General features: G+C 42.8%; 1 protein-coding gene across 1 annotated transcript in view; it reads left to right on the top strand.

Moving 5' to 3' along the window:
• The window catches only part of wu:fj29h11 (uncharacterized), a 140884-nt gene that overhangs the window by 99648 nt on the left and 16104 nt on the right, over nt 1-25132 (top strand). The window contains exons 31-40 of the mRNA XM_059653587.1: nt 1149-1338; nt 2170-2312; nt 2777-2961; nt 3950-4224; nt 5844-6060; nt 7077-7257; nt 9488-9614; nt 11927-11998; nt 12345-12527; nt 21080-21330. Of these exons, the coding sequence (XP_059509570.1) occupies nt 1149-1338; nt 2170-2312; nt 2777-2961; nt 3950-4224; nt 5844-6060; nt 7077-7257; nt 9488-9614; nt 11927-11998; nt 12345-12527; nt 21080-21330 (1824 nt within the window). The remainder of the gene's footprint in view (nt 1-1148; nt 1339-2169; nt 2313-2776; nt 2962-3949; nt 4225-5843; nt 6061-7076; nt 7258-9487; nt 9615-11926; nt 11999-12344; nt 12528-21079; nt 21331-25132) is intronic.

Here is a 25132-nt window from a genome sequence, read left to right as displayed (position 1 = left end):
ACACAGCTAAATATTAAAAAGACTGAAGTCATTGCCATAAAATCCGTACACTGCAGAAGGAGGTCATTCAGCCCATAGAGTCTGCACTGACCTTCCAAAAAGCATCCCATCCATACCTAGCATTGACACCTTATCCCCATAACCCCACATTTACCATAACTACTCCACCTAGCCTGCACATCGCTGGAAAAAAATAGCATGGCCAATCCACCCAAGATGCACGTCTTTGGACTGTGGGAGGAAACCGGAGCACCCGGAAGAAACCCACGCAGACACGGGGAGAATGTGCAAACTCCACACAGACTGTGACCCAAGGCTGGAATTGAACCTGGGTCCCTGGCACTGTGAGACAGCAGTGCTAACCATTGTCTTCTGTCACACTATGAGCTCAGTCCCTAGCAATTCTGTGAAGCTGAAAGAACATTACACACTAGGTGTTGTGTTTGACTCTGCGATAAGATTCTGACCACGTGCTGTCTCACCACCGAGACTGGCTAATTCCACATCTGTGATATGACCGGAGTCTGCCCTGCCTCAGGGCACCTACATCCAGGCCTTTGATACCTCTGTGGACTTGGCTCTTCAGATACAGCCATGATTAGCCTCCCAGAAACTCATGCTGTACACAAGATATTGATGCCTATATCTAAGCCTTGTTGACCTATTTTGATGCCCTAAGCAACACCTCCATTTTAAGATTACTGTCCTTGGCTCACATTAATCTAAGATCTCACCACTCCCTAACTCTGTAATCCCTTGCAGCCCCACAACCCGCTGTGATCTCTGCTCCTCCAGATCTGGCCTTTTGAAGGTCCCTGATTGTGATCATATTGGTCATGTCGTTGGGATTCCCTCCTTAAACTCCTTTGCAAAATGATGCATGATTACCCGAATGTGCTGAATATAAGTTGTTTTTATAACCTTGAAAGCGTTCTATGTCATGACAGTAATTTGGTTTGCTTTTGATTGGTCATGGGGGCATGAGGGATATTGTCATTCAGTGTGTAACTTTACTGAAACGGGTGGATGTCGTTTTGGGCTTATTCGCCCAAAACCTGGTGTTGGTTATAACCTCCAGATTATACAGTCACATTTGTTCACATTATGTATTTGTTTCTCCTCCCCTCTCTATCATTGTCTCTTCCCAGGAGAAGTCTCAGGGTATTGTGATCAGCTACAGCATCTTCCTCAAGAAGCATTGCCAGGATAATGAGCTACAGCAGTTTAGACCATACATTCCAGTGCTTACTAACAAGGGCTTTGTCTGCCCATTACATGTTAATGTCAACTTTACATGTAACTACAAGAATACCATCAATTTACCGGTGGATCTTCCAGGTAAAAAAACAAACTTGGGGATGTGGAAATGGGGGAAATAAATGGATATTAGACACTGGAATGTGTTACAGCAAATAAGTGGCGTTGCACAAGGCTAATTCTGAACTGTCAGATAGAGTAATAAACTAAATTCTGTATTCTGTGATTGATTAACAGCGAATTTGAGGTGTTGAATTTAGCACTGAGTGCATTATAAATGAGTCTTTCAGACAATCCATGCATTTCTCCCTCCTCTGTGTGGTCTGTTTACTGCTTCTGGTCTGCCCAGAGTGGTCAGACAAGATGAGCTATGCTGGTGGTCGTCTGTGACCAGCAACTGAGAGATGGAAAGCTCCCTGTCCTGTTTCCAGTGTGGAGAGGTGCTTGGTGCCTCCTTGTGGCCAGTATCTGACAATGCTGATACAAAACGGGCCCATCTCGCGAGAGATAATGGGAACTGCAGATGCTGGAGATTCCAAGATAATAAAATGTGAGGCTGGATGAACACAGCAGGCCAAGCAGCATCTCAGGAGCACAAAAGCTGACGTTTCGGGCCTAGACCCTTCATCAGAGAGGGGGATGGGGGGAGGGAACTGGAATAAATAGGGAGAGAGGGGGAGGCGGACCGAAGATGGAGAGTAAAGAAGATAGGTGGAGAAGGTGTGGGTGGGGAGGTAGGGAGGGGATAGGTCAGTCCAGGGAAGACGCTGGTGGCTGTGATGGAATTCCGATAGGGCACGTATCTTTTGGGACATATCAGTCAAAATGTGTAGAGTGTGCTGGATGGTGGCAAGTGCTGATAAAGCCCTTCTGTGTCCACGATGAGTTGTAATTATATTTTTGCATGTGCAGGTGTTGACTGGGTACTATTGGACTCATGCTACCTGCAGACCGATAATGATTCTGAAGGATGGAGGACCTTTTTCAGTTCCCTTGGTGTTCAGGATTTGTTTGTTTTTCAAAAGAAAAAGTGCACTTTCACAAAACAGGAACTGGTTAGTTAAACTAATTATTAATCTTATTATCATTTTACTTGCAGTACTTACCCGAATTTGATTGCATTTACGTACACAGTGTGTACTTAACAGCCCAGAAACAGGCTGTTCAGCCCATCTGATCTGTGAGTGTTTCACAAACCACCTCCCCCTTCTCTTGGCCCCACACAGTCGAATTTACACTAACCCAGCAGTCGTGTGTGAGTCACTTTCCCGTTGCAGGTTTCTGTCAGCTCTCCCTTGATGACTGAGTCAGTGAAGCTGTTTCTTAGTGATATATTGACTGGTTGGCCCCAGTCCTGGTCCCTAAACTGTAGCACTAATAGGTAGGGGATCTTAGTACCTCTGGAATAAAGAGCTGGGAAAATGGACAGTTGTCACCGATGCTGAAGTTGGGTTTTGTTGATAGATGTTAGAAATTTCCAGCTTAAGTAGGTTTTGTTTTCTTTTTGAAATATTTGTAGGCATCTAGCCCGTGGGCACGTGTCTCTGATTTGTGGCCCAACACAGCAGATAATACATACATTGTGGAAGATTATGTCTGTCAGGAGCTTCACAGCCTCTTGACTACAGAAGCTCTGCCTGATCAGATGAAATTCCAACAGAGGATTAAACTGCTGAAACTTTTTGACAGAAACTGGGACTCTGGGTAAGTTAATTGTGTGCCGTTGCAGTCCCTCAGTATTTATGTCAAAGTTATTTTTTTTAAAAGTTTACCTCTTTCCTCCTTCTCCAATGTTTGCTTCCTCTTTCTCCTCTTTCTCTCATCCTTCTTTTACTCTTTTGTTCAGTCGCGCAAAGTTGTAGGGTTTTGAACAAACAACCATTTTGCAGTTGAGGTGGGGATGTGCAAAATGACAATTCAAATTGTGCCATGCCTCTTCAGGAACTCCATCTTCTCAATACCTGATTAGAACCAGTCATTCCCTGCGTTAGAGAATCGCAACACATCTCCTCCTGATGCTGTGGAAAGGACCTAACTGTGTGCTAACTAGATTTTCATTTTTATGCCAAGATCAGAGATAATTTGTAAATTAACTCATATGATACATCACTCCATTGAGCCTGAGGCACTGAAATAGGCCATTAACCTCCTTACGCTCCTTTTAATCTAACCCCATCTAACCTTCCCTTCCCCTCCTCCCATACATTGATCTAGCTTCCCCATAAATACATTGAAAATATTTTCCCCATCTGTTCATGTAACAACTTACTATGAACTAAGTTGACAAATATGAGCATTCACTAGGAATATGTAGTGAGAATTTTATCATCTGTTGCACTGTGAAGTCTTTGTGATCTTCCTTATGGTTTCATGGAAAGACTGAATTAATAGCCAGGCTGTTGCATAGAAACATAGAGGATAGGAGCAGGAGGAGGCCATTCAGCCCTTCAAACCTGCTCTGCCATTCTACATGATCATGGCTGATCATCCAACTCAACAGCCTAATCCTACTTTCTTCCCATAACCTTTGATCCCATTCACCCCAAGTGCTATATCTAGTCTCCTCTTGAATACATTCAATGCTTTTTCTTCAGCTAAATGTAATTACTGCTGGTGGAGGAAGGTGCCTGGCTCGAGCAATGAAGTATTTTCAATATTCTCAAAATTAACTTCTGTTAATTCTCCGTTCCAGTTGCAGATTCTCTCAGTATTGCACAGCCAGACTCTTTGACAGCCAAGATAAAATCCTAAAGAACGAAATTCATTCTTCTTTTGCAATTTATCTTACAACTCTGTCATGGTTACCAACTTCCAGCCCAGCTGAGAATGGCTCAGGATTTTGTTCAGCGTATCTACGTCCTAGTGAGGTATACCTGAGATCAAGCAATTTAATGGAACTATTAGCTAACCGCGTCAGCTACGTATGTTGTGATCTGCTTGAACAGAGCACTTTTGCTGCTTTCGCTGGTGAGTACAAATGGGAACCCTTCAGCTGATCATTTAGAATTTTAAGGCATTGTGGTCAGGCTTTGGTTAGTGTGTAACTGATTGGTGCGAACTGAAAGCTGTCAGCTACAATTCCTGACCTGCATTAGATGACCTCAGCTGGAGTATTAGCAGAAAGTTAACCAAGGTTCAAGCCCCTGAATGTTGTTCAGTGTTCTTGTTGGAAAGTACACTTTTGTGTTAATGGTGGGATTATGTGGGATTGGATTTCTGGCATTTCTGACTGATTCCACAAGCTGCATCTCGCATGTCCAGCATCTTTAAGAATGGGAAAACAGGAATGGTGTCATGAAGCAAATGGGATTCCTTAACTGATGTTGCAACAGGACTACGGGTGCTGTCACTTATCCTTCTGTCACGAAAAGTCCCAGTCAGAACCATCCCAAGTGAAAATATCGTTTCATCAGCATAGTCTGACCATCTTTTTAAATGTCCTGTTAAGTAAACTCATTTCATACACATCCAACCTGAAGGCAGCCTTAAAATACCAATACACATATTGGGGAATCGTTACAATCTCTTCACATTTGAATCTTTGGCAATATGGTGCTGTCACTAGACCAGCCATCCAGGGGGACCATGTTAATAGCCTATCACGGGAGCCAGTGGCATTTAAATTCAATTAATAAACATGTAAAGCTAAGTCTCTGATGGTGACAGCGACAGCCATTGTCCATGTATTGTTAAACCCTTCAGGAGGGAAGTCTCCTGCCCTGACGTGGTTTGGTGTGTATGTCGTTGCCTCTGAAATAGCCTGAGCAAGCCACTTATCTCAAGGGCAGTTAGAGATGTGCAACAAATGCTGAACTGACCAAAGACATCCCATAGGGAGAAAAAGAAAAAAATAGGATGCGTAACATAGGTGTTTAGTGTACATCTTCGGCAATGCAGCACATCCTCAGTAATTTACAGGACTGGGCATGACTTAATGCAGATGAGAGCTCCCCTCCCTGGTACGAGGGAGAGCTCACACTGTGTTTCAGTCTGCAGTCATTCCTTCTCCACAAGCAGTACAACATCCATGTGCCTCTGGTTCTGTCTTGTAATGACAGAAATTCATGTAACTTTGGTCTTTAATAGAGGACCACATGGGCCAGTTCAGCAAACTATTATTAATAACTTGACCTGTGTTTCTTGAAGTATCAGCGAGCAGTACCTGAATTCCATTTTTGTATTTTCTGGCCTGTAAGAAATAACCTGATGTCATTTTTGTTTCATTAGAGCAGCAATCATTCAATTTTCTAACCTAATCCATACTTTACAAAGAGAAAAGTACTGTGGTTGCAGAAAATCAAAAAAAAACAGAAAATGGTAGAAACTCTGATCTGTTCTGGTGACATTTCTAGTGAGAAAAACAGAATTACTGTTTCAGGACTGACTGAAAAGTCAACTCTGCTTTCTCTCTCAATGTCGTGTATTCAACATTTTGTGGGGTTTTTTTTTCCAATTTTACATGACCTGTTTAAATGCATTGTTATAACTAAATGTTTTTCTTTTTAAAAAGAGGCCAGACACTCTTCTATTCCATTAATAATACAGTTTGCCCTGTGGATTGCTTGAATATTCTCTACTTTTCTCAGGTATTAAGACCTCAGTTTCTGTGGACATGATGATCAGCCACTTCAAATCGTGGTGTGTGAAGAAGCTTCCAAGTGAAGCTGCTGATTTGGAAGGTGCAGAATTTCAGACATCAGCAGAGCACATTCACAGGGTTTACGCTTACTTGGCTAGGAACTGCAGTGGGAGCCAGCTGACAGAACTGTTCAAGCATTTCCCAGCTGTGTTTGTACCTACCAGGTATCCACAACCCTATTGGTTTTTGAACTTCTGCCTGGTTAACTTGTCAGGGGGATATGGAGGATGCTAAAATGTTGGCGTTCTGATGGAGCCTTTTGATCAGATGAAGCTTCTGTTGCTACTTTTAATTTTCACACTGCATTCCATTCCACTTAGGATTGTGTTTGCTAATTTGGCCCACGGGTGCCTGAACTTTCCTCTTCTATCTTTTGATATATCCTCTCCCCAGTCATGTCAGTAGAATGTGCTCAAGTGTCTTCTTGCTTCCAGTCACTTGGGCACGCCTGGAAATGTCCATGGTGACCAGCGTAGGTTACTCGCTGACAGGGGAGGTGACAGGGGCTGGAGTGGGGAGCAAATGGGAGGGTGATGGATTCTCACCTAATATTAGCCTCTCCTTAGCTATCTGGGAAAATTCTATGTCAAGACCCCATGATCATTGAAGGTGTAGCAGGGAAACCACACACACCATTAATTCCCTTCCATTCAACTTTCTCTATAAGGGACTCCCACAGCAATGTCCCAATGAGTCGGAAGAATACTGGCTTGAACCTTGCTCCAGAAATGTGAGAGTGAAATCTAATCCGACACACTTGTGGCCTACAGAGAGATGATTGAAGCTGCTGTCTTTCAGAAATGATTTTGAATCAAAGCCCCATAAGTTCTCAGCTGGATGTAAAAGATCCCAATTGACTATTTGGAGGAAGTTCTCCATGCCCTGGGCAATAACTGTCCCTCAACAAAAGTAAATTATCGGATGATTACTTTATTGATTAGTATGTGAAGACTTGCTGTGCACATATTGTATGCTTTTTGTTTACAAAACAATAGCATTTCAAAGACTTCCTCAGGTTGTGGAAAGTTCTTTGGTCAGGTGACTTGTTTCTAGGGTGCTTTAGCCAGTGACCTCATTTGTAGGAAGCAGCAGCAAAACAACGTGAGATAGATTGTAGTTTTTTGCTTAAAAAAAAACACTTTTGTGCAATTTGGAGTAAGTGCTTAACTTTCTTTCAAAGCATTGAACCGCTTTGTTCTGGAAAATTCTGCCATTTGAAGGACGTATTTTGGCATGACCCAACTGGAATGTTCCAGCGATATAAATGTAAAATTCAGGATACTAAGGGATCTTTCCAGGAACCTTACCTGCTTGCACCTTTCTACCATCAATGGAACGATATGAAAGATCTTTTTCAGAAGGTATGTCTAAAACCATATATAACCATTAATGTTTGCCTCTACCTTTTCTGTAAATTTTACAGCCAAAGAATCTGTGTGTGTCATAATTGTGTGTGCAGGGCAGAGACAGTGTTCAGGACAAGCCAAAGGTGAGGGATGAAGCTCCTTATATTAGGCTTCAGTCCCATTACTCTTTTTTTTCATATTTGTGAGGTGCAGATGTCACTGGCTGGGCCCAGCATTTATTACGTGTCCCTCGTTGCCCCTTGAGAAAGTGTTGGTGAGCTGCCTTCTTGAACTGCTTTGGTCCACCTGCTCTGGATTGACACTCTCAATGCCATTAGGGAAGGAATTCCCGGATTTGGAACCAACAACACTGAAGGAGCAGTGAGATGTTTCCAAGTCAGGATTGTGAGTGGCTTGGAGGGAACTTGCAGGTGTCCCCATGTACATGCCATGGGATGCCAAGATGGAAGTGCTTATGGGTTTGGAAGGTGCTAACTAAGGATCTTTGGTGAATTTTTGCAGTGCATCTTGTAAATAGGACACATTGCAGCTCCTGAATATTTGTGCATATAACGCCAGTCAAGCAGGTTGTTTAAAAATGCATACTTTGCACTGATGCTCTGGACCCACTCATCATTGAGGACGGGGATATTTGTGGAACCTCCTCCTGCAGTGAGCTGTTTAATTGTCCCCCACCATTCACAACTGGATGTGGCAGGACTGCAGAGATTACATCTGATCTGTTGGTTGTGGGATCGCTTAGCCCTGCTTATCACTTGCTGCTTTCGCTGTTTGGTGTGCAAGTAGTCCTGTTTGGTAGCTTCACCAGATTGCTGCCTTATCTTCAGGTATGCCTGGTGCTGCTCCTGGCATGCCCTCCTGCACTCTCCATTGATCCAGGGTTAATCCCGTGTCCTGATGGTAATGGTTGAGTGGGGGATATGCCAGGCCATGGGGTTACAGATTGTGCTGGAGTACAATTCTGCTACAACCGATGACCCACCGCGCCTCATGGATGCCCATTCATTGAGTTGCTAGATCTGTCTGTCCCATTGAGCACGGTGATAGTGCCACACAACATGATGGAGATTATTCTCAATGTGAGGGTGGGACTTTGTCTCCACAAGGACTATGCAAAGGTCACTCTTAGTGATATTGTTATGGGCAGATGAATCTGAAGCTGACAGATCGGTAAGGATGAGGTTGAGTAAGTTTTTCCCTCTTGTTAGTTCCCTCACCCCCTGCCGCAGACCCAGTCTGGCAGCTCTGTCCCTCTTCCATGGGCACTGATGCTGACAAATTGACTGCCTGCCTGAAACAAAGGCAAAACACTGTAGATGCTAGAAATCTGAAACAAACATGAGAGAATGCTGGAAAAACTCAGCAAGTCCAGCAGCTTCTGTGGAGAGAGAAACGGAATCAGTTTTGAAGCAGGATCACTGGACTCAAAACATTACTTCAGTTTCTTCCAATGCCAGAGCTGCTGACCTTTCCCAGTGTTCTGTCCCTGTTTCAGACTTCCAGCTGCTGTTTGACTAGTAGCTTCAAGTTTGGCAGGACATCACTGTCTGAGAATTGATCGCGGTGGGAAGCCCACCCACCAGGTGACCACTGAGGACCCCCTGAGGTGCGTGATCTAGTGGCCTTTCCCGGGCATTGAGGTGATGGGGAGCTGTCATGCCCATTTTAATGCCCATCATCATACCCTGAACAAAAAGAAAAGACCCATTCCCCTGGTTTTACAGCTGGAAGAATTTAGAGATTTAACAGCCTTTAAGAAAATACAGGAAGAGGAATGTGGAAGAAGGTACAATGGAAAATGGTCAGTAATAAGGTGGAAGGCAAGAATGATTTCAGTGACAAAACATGAAGAAGGTACAAGACAAAAGGAATGTTAACAGACAAGGAAAGAAGCAGAAATTTCACGAAGGTGCTTGTAAATGATAACAACAGAACTGTTCCTTGCTCCTACTGTCAGAGAAAATAGGAGCAGTGGTTATTACCTGTGGATATTGATACGTTTAAAAGAATAATGCACCAAGTGACCGTATGCGTCATCATAATTCTCATCCCAGAGCATTCTGCTGGAGGGCTAGGAATTCCAGTATAGAGAACTGTTGCCCAATTGTGCATTTCAATATAATAACATTTTAATCTTGAGTATATGGTACTTTACTTGTTTGCATGATAATTGCTGTTGAGTCCAGATTTGTCACTTTATTTATTTATTCATTTCAATTGATAGACTCTCGATGTTGAGAAAATACCAGCCATGAAACACTACGTGAGTCTGCTGGTGCTCATATGCAGTACAGTATCATTTCCCAGCAGTGACATCCTACAGGATGTGTCAGTGATTTATGCCATTCTAGGTAAGATTTTCTTGGAATCTCAAGTCCATTTTCAGCTATTTTCTGTCACAGAGGAGAAATCTCATACAACCATTAATGACAATATTGATTGTGGTTCACATCTTGAATTGTATTTTGTCTTGCATGGTACTGCGGTGACAAATCGTAGGATTGTATGAGGGTCTGCACATTTGCTGTCATCATATAACAGTTCTGTTCTGGTTTCCATGCACTTTCACTGCATAGTTAAGCAGGTCCATACTTGAGCTTAAGTGCATTGTGCCAGTGAGCATACATCACCAAGCAGTGCTGTAAGGCCAGCATTTGTAAGGACATCCCCGACGCCATCCGATGTTACGTGGAGAGATTGGAGAGACCAGGGTTGTTCCCCTTCGGTAGAGGAGGCCTTGCAGAGATTTTATAGCGATATGTTTGTAGTATCAATGTGATGCACGCCAGTTGTCCAGCCAACTGGGTGAATTATCTCCAAAGGAATCAAACATGCTATGGCAATGTATGCCTTTATTGCTTGGAGCTGTGAATAGTGATGGTAGAGGTTCCCATTTTCTTTCATCTCTTGGCTGCCAAGCAATTCCTCCTGCTCCTTGCCATCTGCTATTGGCATGTGTTGGAATGATTTACAAATGGATACCTGACCTGCTTGGCAATGTTATGACCCACACCTTGGCTGTTATTTCCTGGTACTTGAACTCAGAGCTAATGACCCTGAGACAGGAACACTATAGCTGTGCCGCAAGACCTCTGTGGTGGTAGAATGGAGCACAAAACTACTTCAGTTTTCCTGCAGGTCAAAGTGGAACGAAAGAGGGAATGGGTGACCAAAATTGCTACTTCCAATTGTGGTCCCATGTCTGTTGCTCAACCTTGTTGTGTATCTGTGCATGTAGAGGATGAGGTTTGACAATGATAGATATCTACATCTGACATAGCTCTTTAAGTAAGATAGTTGAGAGCACCACAATTCTCACTGCACCACAATACCATTGAGGATTTAGTGCCGATAGAATGCAAAATCTTGCAAGGTAGATATCTTTCTCTTTAAGGAATGTGTAAATTGCCAGAATCTATCATTAATTTGGCTGCTTATTAAGAAATCTCACAATTAAATACTGAAACAATTGTTTAAACTTTATCACGTAGCAACCAAAATAAGACCAGTCAAGTAAGCGAATTAAGCCAACTTCGCTATTACCTAATTAATGGTAGAATTTAACTATGATTCCAACCAATAGCAGCTATCTCTGAGATAGTAGGAACTGCAGATGCTGGAGAATCTGAGATAACAAGGTGTGGAGCTGGATGAACACAGCAGGCCAAGCAGCATCAGAGGAGCAGGAAAGCTGATATTTTGGACCTTTCGAAGAAGGGTCCAGGCCCAAAATGTCAGCCTTCCTGCTCCTCTGATGCTGCTTGGCCTGCTGTGTTCATCCAGCTCTACACCTTGTTATCTCAGCATCTATCTCTGGGTGTCCAGGGTGCAACCCTTGTGCAGTCTGGCTCTCTAGAGATGTGCTACTGAAAAATCCTGAAGTTGAATTCTTATAAGATTTTTTGCCTTGTAAACTTTCTGATGTGACCTTATTGATGATCCTTTCGATCTGTTCATCCATAACATTGATTGTACTTCTGAGCCATCCCGACTGTAGCTTCCCTCTTCCTTGTTACTGCAACAACTGTCTTGCAATTAAGCCCCTCACCTCAGGGTATTCCTTATTCAGACATTCTTAATTGCCCTTTTGTCTCATGGCAATAAGTTATGGGGCAGTTGTTAGCTTCTCTCTCTCAGGAAACAGCTTATTTATGTTTGTGAGTGTTTATAACAGTTTCTCCTTGTCCCTTTCATCATTTATTTTAATAAGAGTTGTGGCTAATTCTTTCAATCTCTGAATAGTTTTCAAGTTTTGAAATCTACATTATCGTAGAAAACCAAGCTATCTGAAGGAAGCTCCCGAGCTGGGGCAGGGCATGTCTGTACTTTAAAAACAAGGCCATATATAGAACATAGAACAATACAGCGCAGAACAGGCCCTTTGGCCCTCGATGTTGCGCCGACCTGCGAACTAATCTAAGCCCCTCCTTGTTAAGAGATGTTTTGGAATGGGGAGACAGTGTAAGTCAGTGAGCACAGGACTCGGTGAAAATTAGGATATGGGCAGTAAGCTTCAAGATTACAGGGTTAGGAACATAGGAGGGTGACTGCATTGAAATAATCAAAGAAAAAGCATTGAGTGCAGGTGAGGAAACAGTTCCTCGGTATCATCCAAGTCAATAGGGGTCTGATTTTTCTTTTTGTGTTTTGTCTGTTCCCCCAGCTGAGAAATGCAGGAGCTATGATAGTGATGATACTTGGGAACTACAGTATCACTATTGCCAGACGCTTAAAGGTAAGGACTGCATGAAACATTTGTGTCTGAGAGTGTGATTTTCTCCACATGCTTCCAGAGTTGTTGAGTCATTCCAGAATGTTCTGTTTTGATTATAGTATAATGTGATGCGCATGAACTGGCTATGTTTAAGGAGAGCACACTTTGCAACATGTTAGCATGTCCAGACAGCTTTCCCTGAGTTCACTATGGGATACTCATGATGGCCTTATATTCTATCACTCAATGGAATAATTGAGAATTATTGAGTGTTGGTTGTTTTATCTTACTGCAGTCTCTATGTGAGTATCATTGAAACTTGTGTTTCTTTTCTAATAAACATTTATTTTCTTGCCTCTGTAACTAGGGATGGTAAAGGATGAAAAAGTCTTTCCAGCCAAGGATAATCGCTGGGTGTCCCTGGCCAGCATGCCTCTGATACCAGACAATAGGCAACTGGAGCGCATTTTTAAAGCACATTCGCTGTGTTTGCTCAATCGACCTGCAGCCGAGAGGAATCCAACAAACACCAAGTCCAAACGAAAGCAAGGTAAAAACTATGTCCATCTTTGCAGCCTAGATCTGTGAAACCTTCCTGGTAGGTCTACAGGAGCAGAACTAGCGCAGAGACGTGTGGGAATGTTCAGTGAGCAGTGATGGGTAGGAGTGAGCCAGTAGATGATGTGGAGTATTGTTGTGCTTTACACAAAGGACTTTAGAAATTAGTGAGCGTTCAGAAGTGCTTTGCATTGAATATATGAATTTTGTGAAATTTTGCTAAATGATGATGCCTAAAGTATGTCTGTAAAGTGCTTCCCCACTGTTCCATTCTCCTGCCCTGATATTGTTTCTTTATAGTGTTTGGCTTTCACCTTTTTCTTTTTGGTATCTGTGAATGTAAATACAAAACCTTTAAAAGTTTAGTCTGAGTCACTTTAAATGTGGGAAAAAATGTGTTAATAAAATGAGTTTCGTAGTCTTGGGCAGTAAAAGAGGTCCAGGCAAAGTGTTGTCTATAAAGATAAGAATTTTGTGAGCTGGGATAACACTTTTTATTGAACATTGAGTTTTCTGTGTTGACCAGAGACTGATTCCTTTTATTTGCTATATAACCATGTTATTGTTCTTAATTTCCTGTTTCTCTGACTCCTCAATACTACAAGAAGTTCGATCTTTATTTTCTGCTGGGCATCAAGCAGAGTCACGGTCCAGCAGAGGTGGCGTGTAAATAGTGCTCCTTGGGTATACTGGGTGGTCAAGACTTATACATGACTGATGAAAGACTACAGTAGTACAGACTGTGCCTATGAGTAACAATAGATACATTCAGCAACACAATGTACTACTTAACATTAGGCAGGAATATACACCTCCAAACCTTATCTCTCACATTGCTCTGGCACTGTCTGTTCTGAAGTATTTGTTAACTGGTCATCTTTGGAGCACACCGACAGAAGAAGAATTAATGTTGTGAAACATCTCATCCTTTCCTTTTCAGGATGCTGGTGCCTCATCATGGTTTGCCGTGGCTGAGATTATTAGATTAGGACTATGTAGTTATTCTACCTTGAGTATATGTATGGTGGCTCAGTGAGCTAACATGATTGAATTAGAATTTGCAACTTTGTGGCCACTCATTTTGTTTCTGTTGCTGTTCCTTATCTCTGCTGTTGTTCTTGGTGCAGAAAAACATGGGTTTCCAGTATTTCATCAGAAAAAGGTGACTGTTTCCTCGAAGCCAGTTGCTTGTTTGAGTTTATCAAATTGTGCATTGATCAAACTGTCATTGTCACGGCTCCCCAGGAAATCACACTGAAAACCAGGCCCCGCACTTCCCAGTGTAATCACAAATGTAAAATTTGATTAAACCAAATTGCCCAATTTTACCTGTCTAACTCAGGTTATAAAAATATGCATACTAGATTTCTAATATTAATAAAATAATGTTTATTCCAATGAAACAGTTTTAACTAAGGGCAAGAAAGAAAATTGAATTATTAACTTGTAACTCGAGAGGTTAAACATATTGTCTTCTAAAAAAAATTCCCACACATACAAACAGACAAAGACACTAATATTCGGGTGGGGCAGGAACAAAAATGTCGGTGAAGCCCACTTCCGGCACTGGTCCAGATTACAAGTGGTGATAAGGTACTTTCATTCAGTTAATTCCAATTCCTGCTGACTCTGTGATGAGGACAGAAGGCAGTGGACACCAGTTCTCAATCTTTCATTCACTGGCTGAAGATTCACCCTTCCCATGTCTCTGAGTGTGTTTTGCCCTTCTTCCTTTCACGAAAGAAAGTTGCAGACCATAAGACCATTACATGTAGGAGCAGAACTAGGCCATTCAGCCCATTGAGTCTGCTGTGTCATTCAGTTGCGGCTGATACGTTTCTCAACCGCATTCTCCTGCTCTCTCCCCATAACCTTTGATCTCCTTAACAATCAAGAACCTGTCTATCTCTGCCCTAAACACGGTTGATGATCTAGCTTCTGCAGTCCTCTGCTGCAATGAGTTTCACAAATTCACCACACTCTAACAAAGAAATCACACCTCGTTTCAGTTCCATGGGTCCCTTCACTTTGAGGCTGTGCCCTGAGGTCCTAGTCTCTCCTACTAGTGGAAACATCTTCACATCCACTTTATCCAGGCTTCTCGGTATTCTGTAAGTTTCAATTAAATTCCTCCACGTCCTTCTAAACTTTAGCAAATACAGACTCAGAATCCTCAACTGCTCCTTAGATGACAAGCTGTTCATTCTGGGATCTATCTTGCGCACCTCTTCTGGACCACCGCCGAGGGCAGCACTTTCTTCCCAAAACGGTTCACAATATTTCACATTCGATCTGACAGGAACCTTACACAGCCTCAGCAGTACATCTCTGCTGTTGTACTCTAGCCCTCTCAAAGTGAATGCTAACATTGTGGTTGCCTTCCTAACTTTTGTTTTTCCTTTATTCATTCATGGGGAGAGGGCATCACTGCCTAGGCAGCATTTATTGCCCATCCCTAATTGCCCAGAGGGCAGCTGAAAGTCAGTCACGTCGCTATGGGTCTGGAGTCACGTGTTGGCCAGACCAGGTAAAGATGCTGTTTCCTTCCCTAAAGGACATTAGTGAACCAGATGGGTTTTTCCGACCAATGACAATTATCATTAGATTGTTAATTCCAGATATTTTACTGAATTCAGATTCCACCATCTGCCACAGTGGGATTTGAACTCAGGTCCCGAGAACATTATCTGGGTTTTTGGGTTAAGAGTCCAGTGATAAGACCACTAGGCCTTCGAATCCCCAACTGCCTGAACCTGCATGTTACCCTTAAGAAATCCTGAACTAGGACTTCTCAATTCCTCTGTGCTTCAGACTTCCAAAGCCTTTTCCACATTTGCCTCCATTTTTGCTACTAAAATGCATAACCTCACAATTTCCTACATTGTATTCTATCTGCCTCTTCTTTGCCCACAATCCTAGCCCTGTCCAAGTCCTTCTGCATCCTCCCCACTTCCTCAACACTACCTGACCCTCCACCTATCTTTGCGTCAACTGCAAACTTAACAATGTCCTCAGTTCCTTCATCCAGATTGTTAATGTATAATGTGAATAGTTGTCCCAACACCGACCCCTGTGAAACTCAACTAGTCACTGGCTGCCATCCTGAAAAAGAGCCCCTGTCCCCCACTGTCTGCCTTCTGCCTGGCAGCCAATCCTCTATCCATGCCAGTACATTGCCCCTAACACCATGGTCTCTGATCTCATTTCACAGCCTCCTGTGTGGCATCTTGTCAAAGGCCTTCTCAAAATTCAAATAGATCACGGCCACTGGCTCTCCTTTACCTACCCTGCTCATTACCTCCTCAAAGAGCTCTAACAGATTTGTCAGGCATGACCTCCCCTTGATAAAGTCATACTGACTCAACCCTATTTTACCATGCATTTCCAATTACTCAACAATCTCATCTTAATGATGAATTCTAAAATCTAAACAACAACAGAGGTCAGGCTAATCAGCCTGTAGTTTCCTGTCTTCTGCCTCCCTCCCATGTTAAACAGCAATATTACATTAGCCATGTTCCAGTCCTCTGGGACTCTCTCTGTCTCCAGTAATTCCTGAAAGATCAGCATCAATGCCTCCACACTCTCCTCAGCTATCTCCTTCAGAGCTCTGGGGTGTAGTCCATCTGCTCCAGGTGGTTTATCCACCTTCAGACCCTTTCAGCTTCCCCAGTGCCTTCTTCACTCAGCTCTGCTTCCTTACTCTCTCGAAGTTCTGGAATACTGCTTGTGTCTTCCACTGTGAAAACTGCTGCCAAGTTCCAGTTCAGTTCCTCTGCCATTTCTTTGAAATTGCTGTTCCTCCAGCTTCATTTTCAGCGATCCAATGTCTGCTGTTGCTCTCTCTCTTGCCTTTATATATACTTAGAAACATTCTTGCAATCTTCTTCCTTTTTACTCGCCAGCTTGCTCTTGTTTCATCTTCTCCCCACCCCAGATCTTTTTGTTATCCTCAGTTAGCTTTTAAAGGCTTCCCAATTATGTGGCTTCCCACTAAATTTCACCACATTGTGTATTCTTTTCCATTTGTTTTCTGCCGTCCCTGACTTCCCTTCTCAGCCACGGTTGCCTCATCCTCCCCTTAGTGTGTTTCTTTTTCCTTGAGATGAATTTCTGCTGTGCCTCCCAAATCGCTCCCAGAAACTCCTGCCTTTGCTGCCCCACTCTCTTCCCTACGAGATTCACCCTTCCAACCAACTCTGGCCAGCTCCTCCCTCGTGTCTTTGTAGTTACCCTTACTCAGCTGTAATAACATTGCAACTGATCCCAGCTTCTCCCTCTCAAACCGCAGGGTGAATTCCATCATATTATGGTCACTGCTCACTCAGGGTGCCTTCACCTTAAGCTCCCTAATCAAGCCCACCTCATTACACATCACTAAATCCAGAATCGTCTGTTCCCAAATGGGTTCTGCCACAAGTTGGTCACCAAAAATAGTCTCATAGACATTCCATAAATTCCTTTTCTTGGGGTCTGCTAACAGCCTAACTTTCCCTACCTGCATTTTGAAATCCCCCTTGATTACTGCAATAGTGCCTTTCTTACATGCCTTTTCTACCTCCTGATTTATTTTCTTTCCTCACATCCTGACCACCGCTAGGGAGCCTGTACATAACTGCAATAGGGTCTTTATTCCTTTGCAGTTCCTCAGCATTACCCAGACAGATTCTAAGTCTCCAACTTTATATCACTTCTTGGTATCAATTTAATGCATTTCTTACTAAAAAGGCAACCCCGGCCCCCTGCCCATCTGTCTGGCCTCTTGATAGGATCTGTGTCCTTGGATACTTGGTTCCCAGCCCTGGTCCCCTTGAAGCCACATCTGTGTGATACCCACAACGTTGCACCTGCAAATTCAACCTCTACCCTCTCTGATGAGGGGCCTAGGCCTGAAACGTCAGCCTTTGTGCTTCTAAAATGCTGCTTGGCCTGCTGTGTTCATCCAGCTCCACAGCTTTGTTATCTCGGATTCTGCAGCATCTGCTGTTCCCATTATCCCAAAAAGCTCATTAACCTTGTTTTCAGGAACTGCATGCATTTAGGTACAGCATCCTCAGTCGTGCATTGACTGCTCATCACCTTGTCATTGTCCCCTTATCTGCTGTGCCTGAGGTTAGATTCCTGACGCTTACCATACTAAACTTTAATAACCTGTGCTGAGCTCTCTGCCTGCTCCTTTAACTAATTGAAAGTCCTTGTGACCCCCACAGTACTTAGCCTTTCCATCGGGATCTTGGCCCCAGATCAGTGCAGGTGGAGGCTGTCCCCACAATACACTTGCCTCCTCACCCAGTGCTAATGTCAGTGCTGCACCGAGTGGAATCTGTGTTTCCCACACCTCTCCTTTATTCATCAATCTTCTTATCTTTCCGCCAATTTGTAGATGGCTCAGGTAATCCCACGTGTCGTGCACTGACGAAGGGGTGAAAAGGTAAACAATGAGTTTATAGAAGGTTTGCATGCTAAAACTTGGCATTTTGAATCTATAAGTTTTATTTTGGGAAGCACAAATGTATCAAATTTCCCCAATGAGTAAATTGTTGCCTGATGTGTCATGTACGTCATACAGGATACAATGTGTCAGGCCTCCTATTTGCTGAACTGACTGATCACTGTTACAGAGTTATGCTGTGCAGAAAAGGCCCTTCAGCCCATCAAGTCTGTGCTGACATAACAACCACTAAAGGTGTGCCAATCCCTTTTGCCTGCATTTGCCCCACATCCTTGAATGTTATGACATTTCAAGTGCTCACCAAACTTCCGGGCAGTGCATTCCTGATTCCCAGCATCTGCTGAGTGAAAATTCCCTCTGAATCTCCTGCCCCTTACCCTAAAACTATACCCCCCCCCTTGTAACTGTCCCCCTTGGGAACAGCTGCTCTCCATTCACCCTGTCCATACCCCTTTATAATCTTATACACCTCAATCATGTCCCCTCAGTCTTCTCCGCACTACAGAAAACAATCCAATCGTATCTACTCTCTCCTTACATCTCAATTTCTCCATCCCAGGCATCATCTTGTTGAACCCCCTCTGTACACTCTCTAGTGCTATCACACCCTTCCTTAGTGAGGTGACCAGAACACACACCGTACTCCAGCTGTGGCCTGACCGATGCTCTGTACACCTCCAGCATTACCTCCTTGCTCTTACACTCTGTGCCATGACTGACAAAAGCAAGTATCCCATTTGCCTTCTTAACTATCCCATTCATGTGCTCTGCTGACTTCAGGGATCTGTGAGTAATTACCCCAAGGTCCCTCTGTTCCTCTGAGCTACCCAGTGTCCTGCCATTCATTAAATACTCCCTCATAATGTTTCTTCTTCCAAAGTGCATCACCTCACACTTACCAGGGTTAAATACCATCTGCCACTGGTCTGCCCATCTGACCAACTCGACTATATCTTCCTGTAACCTACAACCATCTTCCTCACTATGAACCACTCTACCGATCACGGTGTCATCTGCAAACCTGCTTAACATTCCCCCACATTTTCATCTCTATCATTTATGTAAATAACAAACAATAAGGGTCCTAGTACTGATCCTTGATGAAGCTACAGGACACTGGCCTCTGGTCATTCACACTGCCTCCTACCCCCTACCCTTTGTGTCCTGTTACTAAGCCAGTTTCTGGTTCATCTCACCAGGTTTCCCCCAATTCTGTGTGCTTTAACCTTCTTAATCTGTCTCCCATGTGAGACATTGTCAAAAGCTTTGCTAACATCCATATAAGCTACATCTGTCATCCAAAGACTTGATCATGCTCCTGAAAAATTCGAACAGATTAATTAGGCATGACCTCCCTCTGAGAAAGCCATGCCGACTCTCCCTAATTAACCCATGCCTTTCCAAGTGGGTATTAAGTCTCTCCTTCAGAATTTTCTCCAATAGATTCCCTACCACCGACGTGAGCCTCACCAATCTGTAATTTTCTGGTTCACCTTGACCACTTCTTAAAAGTGCAAGGCCATTAGCCATTCTGCAGTCCTCTGGCACATTCCCCATGGCCGGAGAATAATTAAAAATTTGTGTCAGAGCCCCTGAAATTCCCTGCCTCACCTCCCACAGCAATTCACCCAGGCCAGGGAATTTGTCTGTTTTTAAACCCGACAGAGCATCCAATACATCCCCATTTCCTATGTCAAACTGGGCAAGTTCCTCACACTCCCTTTTCCTGAAACTCTGTACCTATTTTCTCCTTTTCCAGAGTGGAGACTGAAGAGAAATATTCATTTAACACCTTCCAATATCCTGCAGCTTCACACACAGGTTGTCCCCTTGATCCCTAATGGGCAGTGTTCTTTCCCTGGTTAATCTCTTCCATTTAATCTATTTGTAAAATATCTTAGGATTCTCCCTAATCCTGTTCACAAGTTCTTTCACATGCTCCCTGCTTCTGCTTCTAATTGCTTTCTTAATTTCCTTCTTACACTTTGGATATTCTTCTAGGGCTGCACCTAAAGTGTTCCCTTTGGACTTGCTAAAAGCCCTACAGTTCTTCCTTATCCAGCCCTGATTTATCCTATATTTTCCCCCTAAAGGCATCTATAGTCTCCCCAGCTCCTTTTTGAATGCTTCCCACCCCGTGCTCTGCTATAGACTTACCTGCAAAGAACTGTTCCAAATCCACTGTGGCCAGGTACCATTTTATTTTAATAAAATTTGCCTTCCTGCAAAGAACTGTTCCAAATCCACTGTGGCCAGGTACCATTTTATTTTAATAAAATTTGCCTTCCTGCAAAGAACTGTTCCAAATCCACTGTGGCCAGGTACCATTTTATTTTAATAAAATTTGCCTTCCTCCAATCCAAAGCTAACTTCTGCAGGCTATCTTTTTCCTTGTCCAGAACAGATTTGAACCGTACCGTGTTGTGATTGCTATCACCTAAATGTTCCCCCCTCTGCCACATCAAACATTTTTCCATCTTCTTTCCCAGAAGCATATCTAACACTTTGTCGTCCCTTGTTGGACTTTCTATGCATTGATATAAAAATCTCGCCTGGATACATTCAGGAAATCTGCTCTCTCTAAACACTTAACACTATGACTATCCCATTTATGTTGGGGAAGTTGAAATCCCCGAGTATAATTACCCGATTATTACTCTTACATGCCTCTATGAACTAGCTACATATTTGCTCCTCTATTTCCTGCTCTCTGTTTGGGGGCTTATGATACATTCCTATTAAAGTAGCTGCCCCCTTATCATTCCTGAGCTGTACCCACAAAGCCTCATTTTAACTAACATTGGGCTCCTCTCAACACCACTAGACTAGAACTGAAAACTAAACCTGCCAGGGTTTCTGCTCCCACTTTCTATCCTTTTTTATTTTCTGGATATTGTGGAAAACTGCTTGGATTCTCCAGCTCATGGAGCTGCACCTTGTTTGCAGTTTTTCAGGGCCCACCTGAAGGAAGGGTATCAGAGGGCCTGTTAACTCAAAAGTCAGCACCATTAGGAGCAAACTGAAAGAAACTTTATACATTATCATGGTATTTGGGGCTACATTATGTAAAATGTAATCATTTCTTTCATTAGAGGTTCGATTTAATGAGGAAGATCGCGACTTATTTTTTGAGATCTGTGGAGTGAAGTCACTTTCCAGCTGTATCAATGTGGAAGCCCAGACTGAGAATTATGTACCCTGTCCAAAAGTCCAAAACTTTGTCCACTCGCTGGCTCCATTCATTCAGAGATGGTTCTTTCACCACGATGATTTCAGTCACGTTTATGAAGAACTACAAGATAGTAATATTGTTGCAAGGCTTAAGTCGATGACATTCATACAGGTAAATGTTCTGTTTATTAAAATTTTATACATGTAGTGAAACCTATAAAGCTTACAATGCAGCGTAAAAGTTGCTTTTTTTATAAATTCACTAACGATAGACAGAAATGTCACCCTTTCGCACAGCTAGTGACCTGTCTTCGAAGGGTGATGCTAATCATACCCCAGGAGAATTCCCTCTTGCAACAGTGCTAGGGCATCCACCTCAATGTGCAGGTGGAGTTTACATTTTCTTCAAAAGATGAGACCTGCAACACTTCCTTAAACTACCAGCCTACATTATGTAATTAAGTCTTGAAATAAGACTCAAACTCACAACTACTGACTGAAGTGGAAATGTTAGCAATGACCCAAGCTGGCCCCAGTGCGCCCCCTGGTGTTAGTACTTTTCCTTCTATCCTCACTGGCAGGTATTTTTCCCAGAGCATTTCTTCTGTAGTAAATCTAGCCGTTTCCATATGTGCCGTGGTTTAACCCTGAAACAAAGACAGAAAATACTGGAGAAATTCAGTAGGTCTGGCAGCATTTGTGGAGAGCGAAACAGAGCTAACATTTCAAGGCTGACAGTTCTGAAGAAGTGGATTCCGATCATTAACTCTGCTTCTCTGTCCATGGATGCAACTAGATCAGCTCAGTTTCTGCAGCATTCTCTGTGCTTGTTTCAGATTTCCAGCTTTCACTGTATTTTGCAATTTTTTGATGGTTTAGCTGAATGCCCGCTAGCTTACATTGAAGTTTACGTTGCTGTCTATATTTTTAAAAAATAGAAAATACAGAATTCTAAGTGATCATGACAGTCAGGTTTCCGTAGTTGTAGAAAGTAAATTTCCACAACTATGAACATTTTAAATCACTCACACTTCTGAAGTTAGATTTTAATGTCAGAATCCACTTACAAACACCTTTCTGGATAAATCTGGTTTTTCTTTGAGAAGTTGGTGCTTTGGACAAATTTCATTTGTTTTCCCTACTGGATACAAACAGACTATTTGAACACAACAAAGGACACAAATTTGATCATTTCTTAATGAAATCTATCTGACTCAAGTTGTTACATTAGCCTGGAGGCTTCTGCCTGGTGAGAATTCTATCTCTGTCACTGGGCAGTGATACTACAACTGATCATGTGTTCCTTACTGGCAAATCTGCTCCATGGAGCTGCCCTGAAGTCAATAGCCTGTCCGAGTGAACAGTCATATTAAAGGATTTTCATAGACACTCAAACAGGAAACAAAAATTTGCAGTTGAATAGAGATTATTTAACTTTTAGACTTTTTTCACCCAGAGAGAGTAGAAACTGGGGACATCACTTGGGTGAAGGTCCACGTTAAAATCAACTGAACTGCTTTCCTTTAAAAAAGCATTTTGAAAATTAGTATCCAAACACTAACCATTTAGCAGCTCAATTATAAAATTTTCTTTCAGGAGCAATTGCGCTTTTCATCAAATTTTACTAATCACGTTGCTGTTAAAAATATTGATATGTATATATTTGAATAGGATGCAACTTTTCTGTGCGTTTCTAGTGGTGATGTAGAAGTGGGAAGGTTGAAATTCTCACTGATTTCAATAATTAGCATAGCAGGTGTTGGTGGATTGAACAGTATTCACTCTGCAGCTTGTATCAGAATCCTGAACAATAGACCGCAGTTTCAGGTTGTTACAGTAAAGTACATGTGCCCCTTAGCCTGAGGTTGCAATCAGTTTCAAAGGGGAATTACAGAGAGTACCACGATGTGGGGAGGTGATGGCCTAGTGGTATTATCGCTGGGCTGTTAATCCAGAGACTCTGAAAATGTTTTGGGGGCCTGGGTTTGAATCCTGCCACAGCAGAAGATGGAATTTGAATTCAGTTAAAATATCTGGAACTAAGAGTCTAATGATGAGCATGAATCCATTGTCAATTGTCAGGAAAACCCATCTGGTTCACTGATGTCCTTACCTGGTCTGGCCCACATGCACCTCCAGACCCACAGTGGTTAACTTGTAACCACTCTCTGGGCAATTAGGGATGGTGTAGCCAGTGACGCCCTCATTCCAAGCATGAATAAAGGAAAGAAAAGAGTAACAGTTTTGCTATGAAACCTCCCCAGCTGTATGTAACCCTCATATTAATGTGATAGAAGTTCTGTCCTCCTTACACCTTTAACAGCACAAACTAGCATTTATATAGCATCTTTTAACATAGTCAAAAAGTTTGAAGTTACTTAAAATTATGTTGTGTTTGAGCAGTCATGAGATGGAGCTGTACATTGCATTAAATTGATTCAGTCCTTCATGATTTACAGATTTTAAGCAGGAGAGATTGCTGTGAAATATGGATTAAGGTGCATTGCTGTACGGTGCAGTGGAGCTTTACGATCCACCTGAGTTATCCTACACATGGCTCATTTTAGATGGCAAAGCTTTGCTGTTAGGTGTGCCAGGAATTGTTTGTCTTTGGCTACTTTACTGCTCTTACAGCGCCACCACCACCATGCACCCTGCCCTGAGAAAAAGTCTGTTCCTAAGTTGGAAGAGGGTTTGGCAGTACATGATGAAAAACTGCACTAGATGGCAGCAAATGATAATTCAGTCTGGATCCTTCACTGTTGAGCAGAGAAACCAGGATAGAGAAATTAATTACCTTTTAAAAGCCACACAGTAGAAGTTTTTATTTGTCTTTCATTGAGAAGAACTTGAGGTGTGTAGTTGAAGAGTGAGTTTTAAGGGTGTTTGTGCTAGGCTCTATCACCTGTAAGAGTGCAGTGCATGTGGAGGTGACTGAGGGGAGGGTAGACACTTACATAACACATTTACTTTCAATTGGTTACAGACAGAGTTAGAGAGATTTGTTAAGTTTTGCGCATGGAATGGGGAGATGGTGATCTGGTTCAGCATGTGTGGACTAGTCACGCAGACGCTCAGGCTCATGATCTGAAGAATGGGTTCAAATCCCACCATAGCTATTGGTGGATTTCAAATTTGAATTCAGATACTGAATTTGTAGCTAAGCACTCGTCTCTAATACCGAACAACAATTCTGATAATCCATCTGGTTCACTCTTGCCGATGAGGGTAGAAAACCTGCTATCCTTACCTGCCTGGTCTGCATGTGACTTCAGAACCGGAGTAATGATTGACTCTTCACTGCTGAACAACAAGGGACAACCAGCAATGGCTGGTCTTGCCTGCTGTGCCCAAGAAAGAATGTGATTTATTTATATAATTAGAATTCTTCTCCTGACACATTTTTTAAATTCACTGACAGGATGCGGATGTCATTGGCCGGCCTAGTATTTATTTCCCAATCCTAATTGCCCAGAGTGTGGTTCAGTATCAATCACATTGCTCTGGGTCTGGAATCAGGTGCAAGGTCAGCAATTTCCATCCCTAAGAGACACTGGTGAACCAGATGGGTTTTTCCTGACGATTGACAATGGTTTTATGGTCATCATTAGATTCTTCATTCAAATTTTTTCTGAATTCAAATTACACGATCTATCACATCAGGATTCAAACTCAGGTCCCCAGAGCATTACCCAGGTCTCATAATCTATCGATGATACCACTAGGCCATCACCTCCCCTTGTATTAGAGGGGCAGGGGGAGGGAAGAGGGGTAGGGGGAGACCTATCATTTAGGGTACAGAGCTTGATGATCAGCTATGATCATTGTGGGGGAGGCGATGGCATAGTGATATTATCACTGGACTGTTAATCCAGAGACACAGATAATATTCTGGATACATGGGTTCGAATCCCGCCTCGGCAGATGATGGAATTTGAATTCCACAATAATCTGAAATTAAGAATCTAATGATG

The sequence above is a fragment of the Stegostoma tigrinum genome, chromosome 22 (assembly GCF_030684315.1).
Source record: "Stegostoma tigrinum isolate sSteTig4 chromosome 22, sSteTig4.hap1, whole genome shotgun sequence".
NCBI classification, from domain to species: domain Eukaryota; kingdom Metazoa; phylum Chordata; class Chondrichthyes; order Orectolobiformes; family Stegostomatidae; genus Stegostoma; species Stegostoma tigrinum.
Note: the sequence above shows the minus strand (reverse complement) of the source record. Positions and strands in the feature narration are given on the sequence as shown.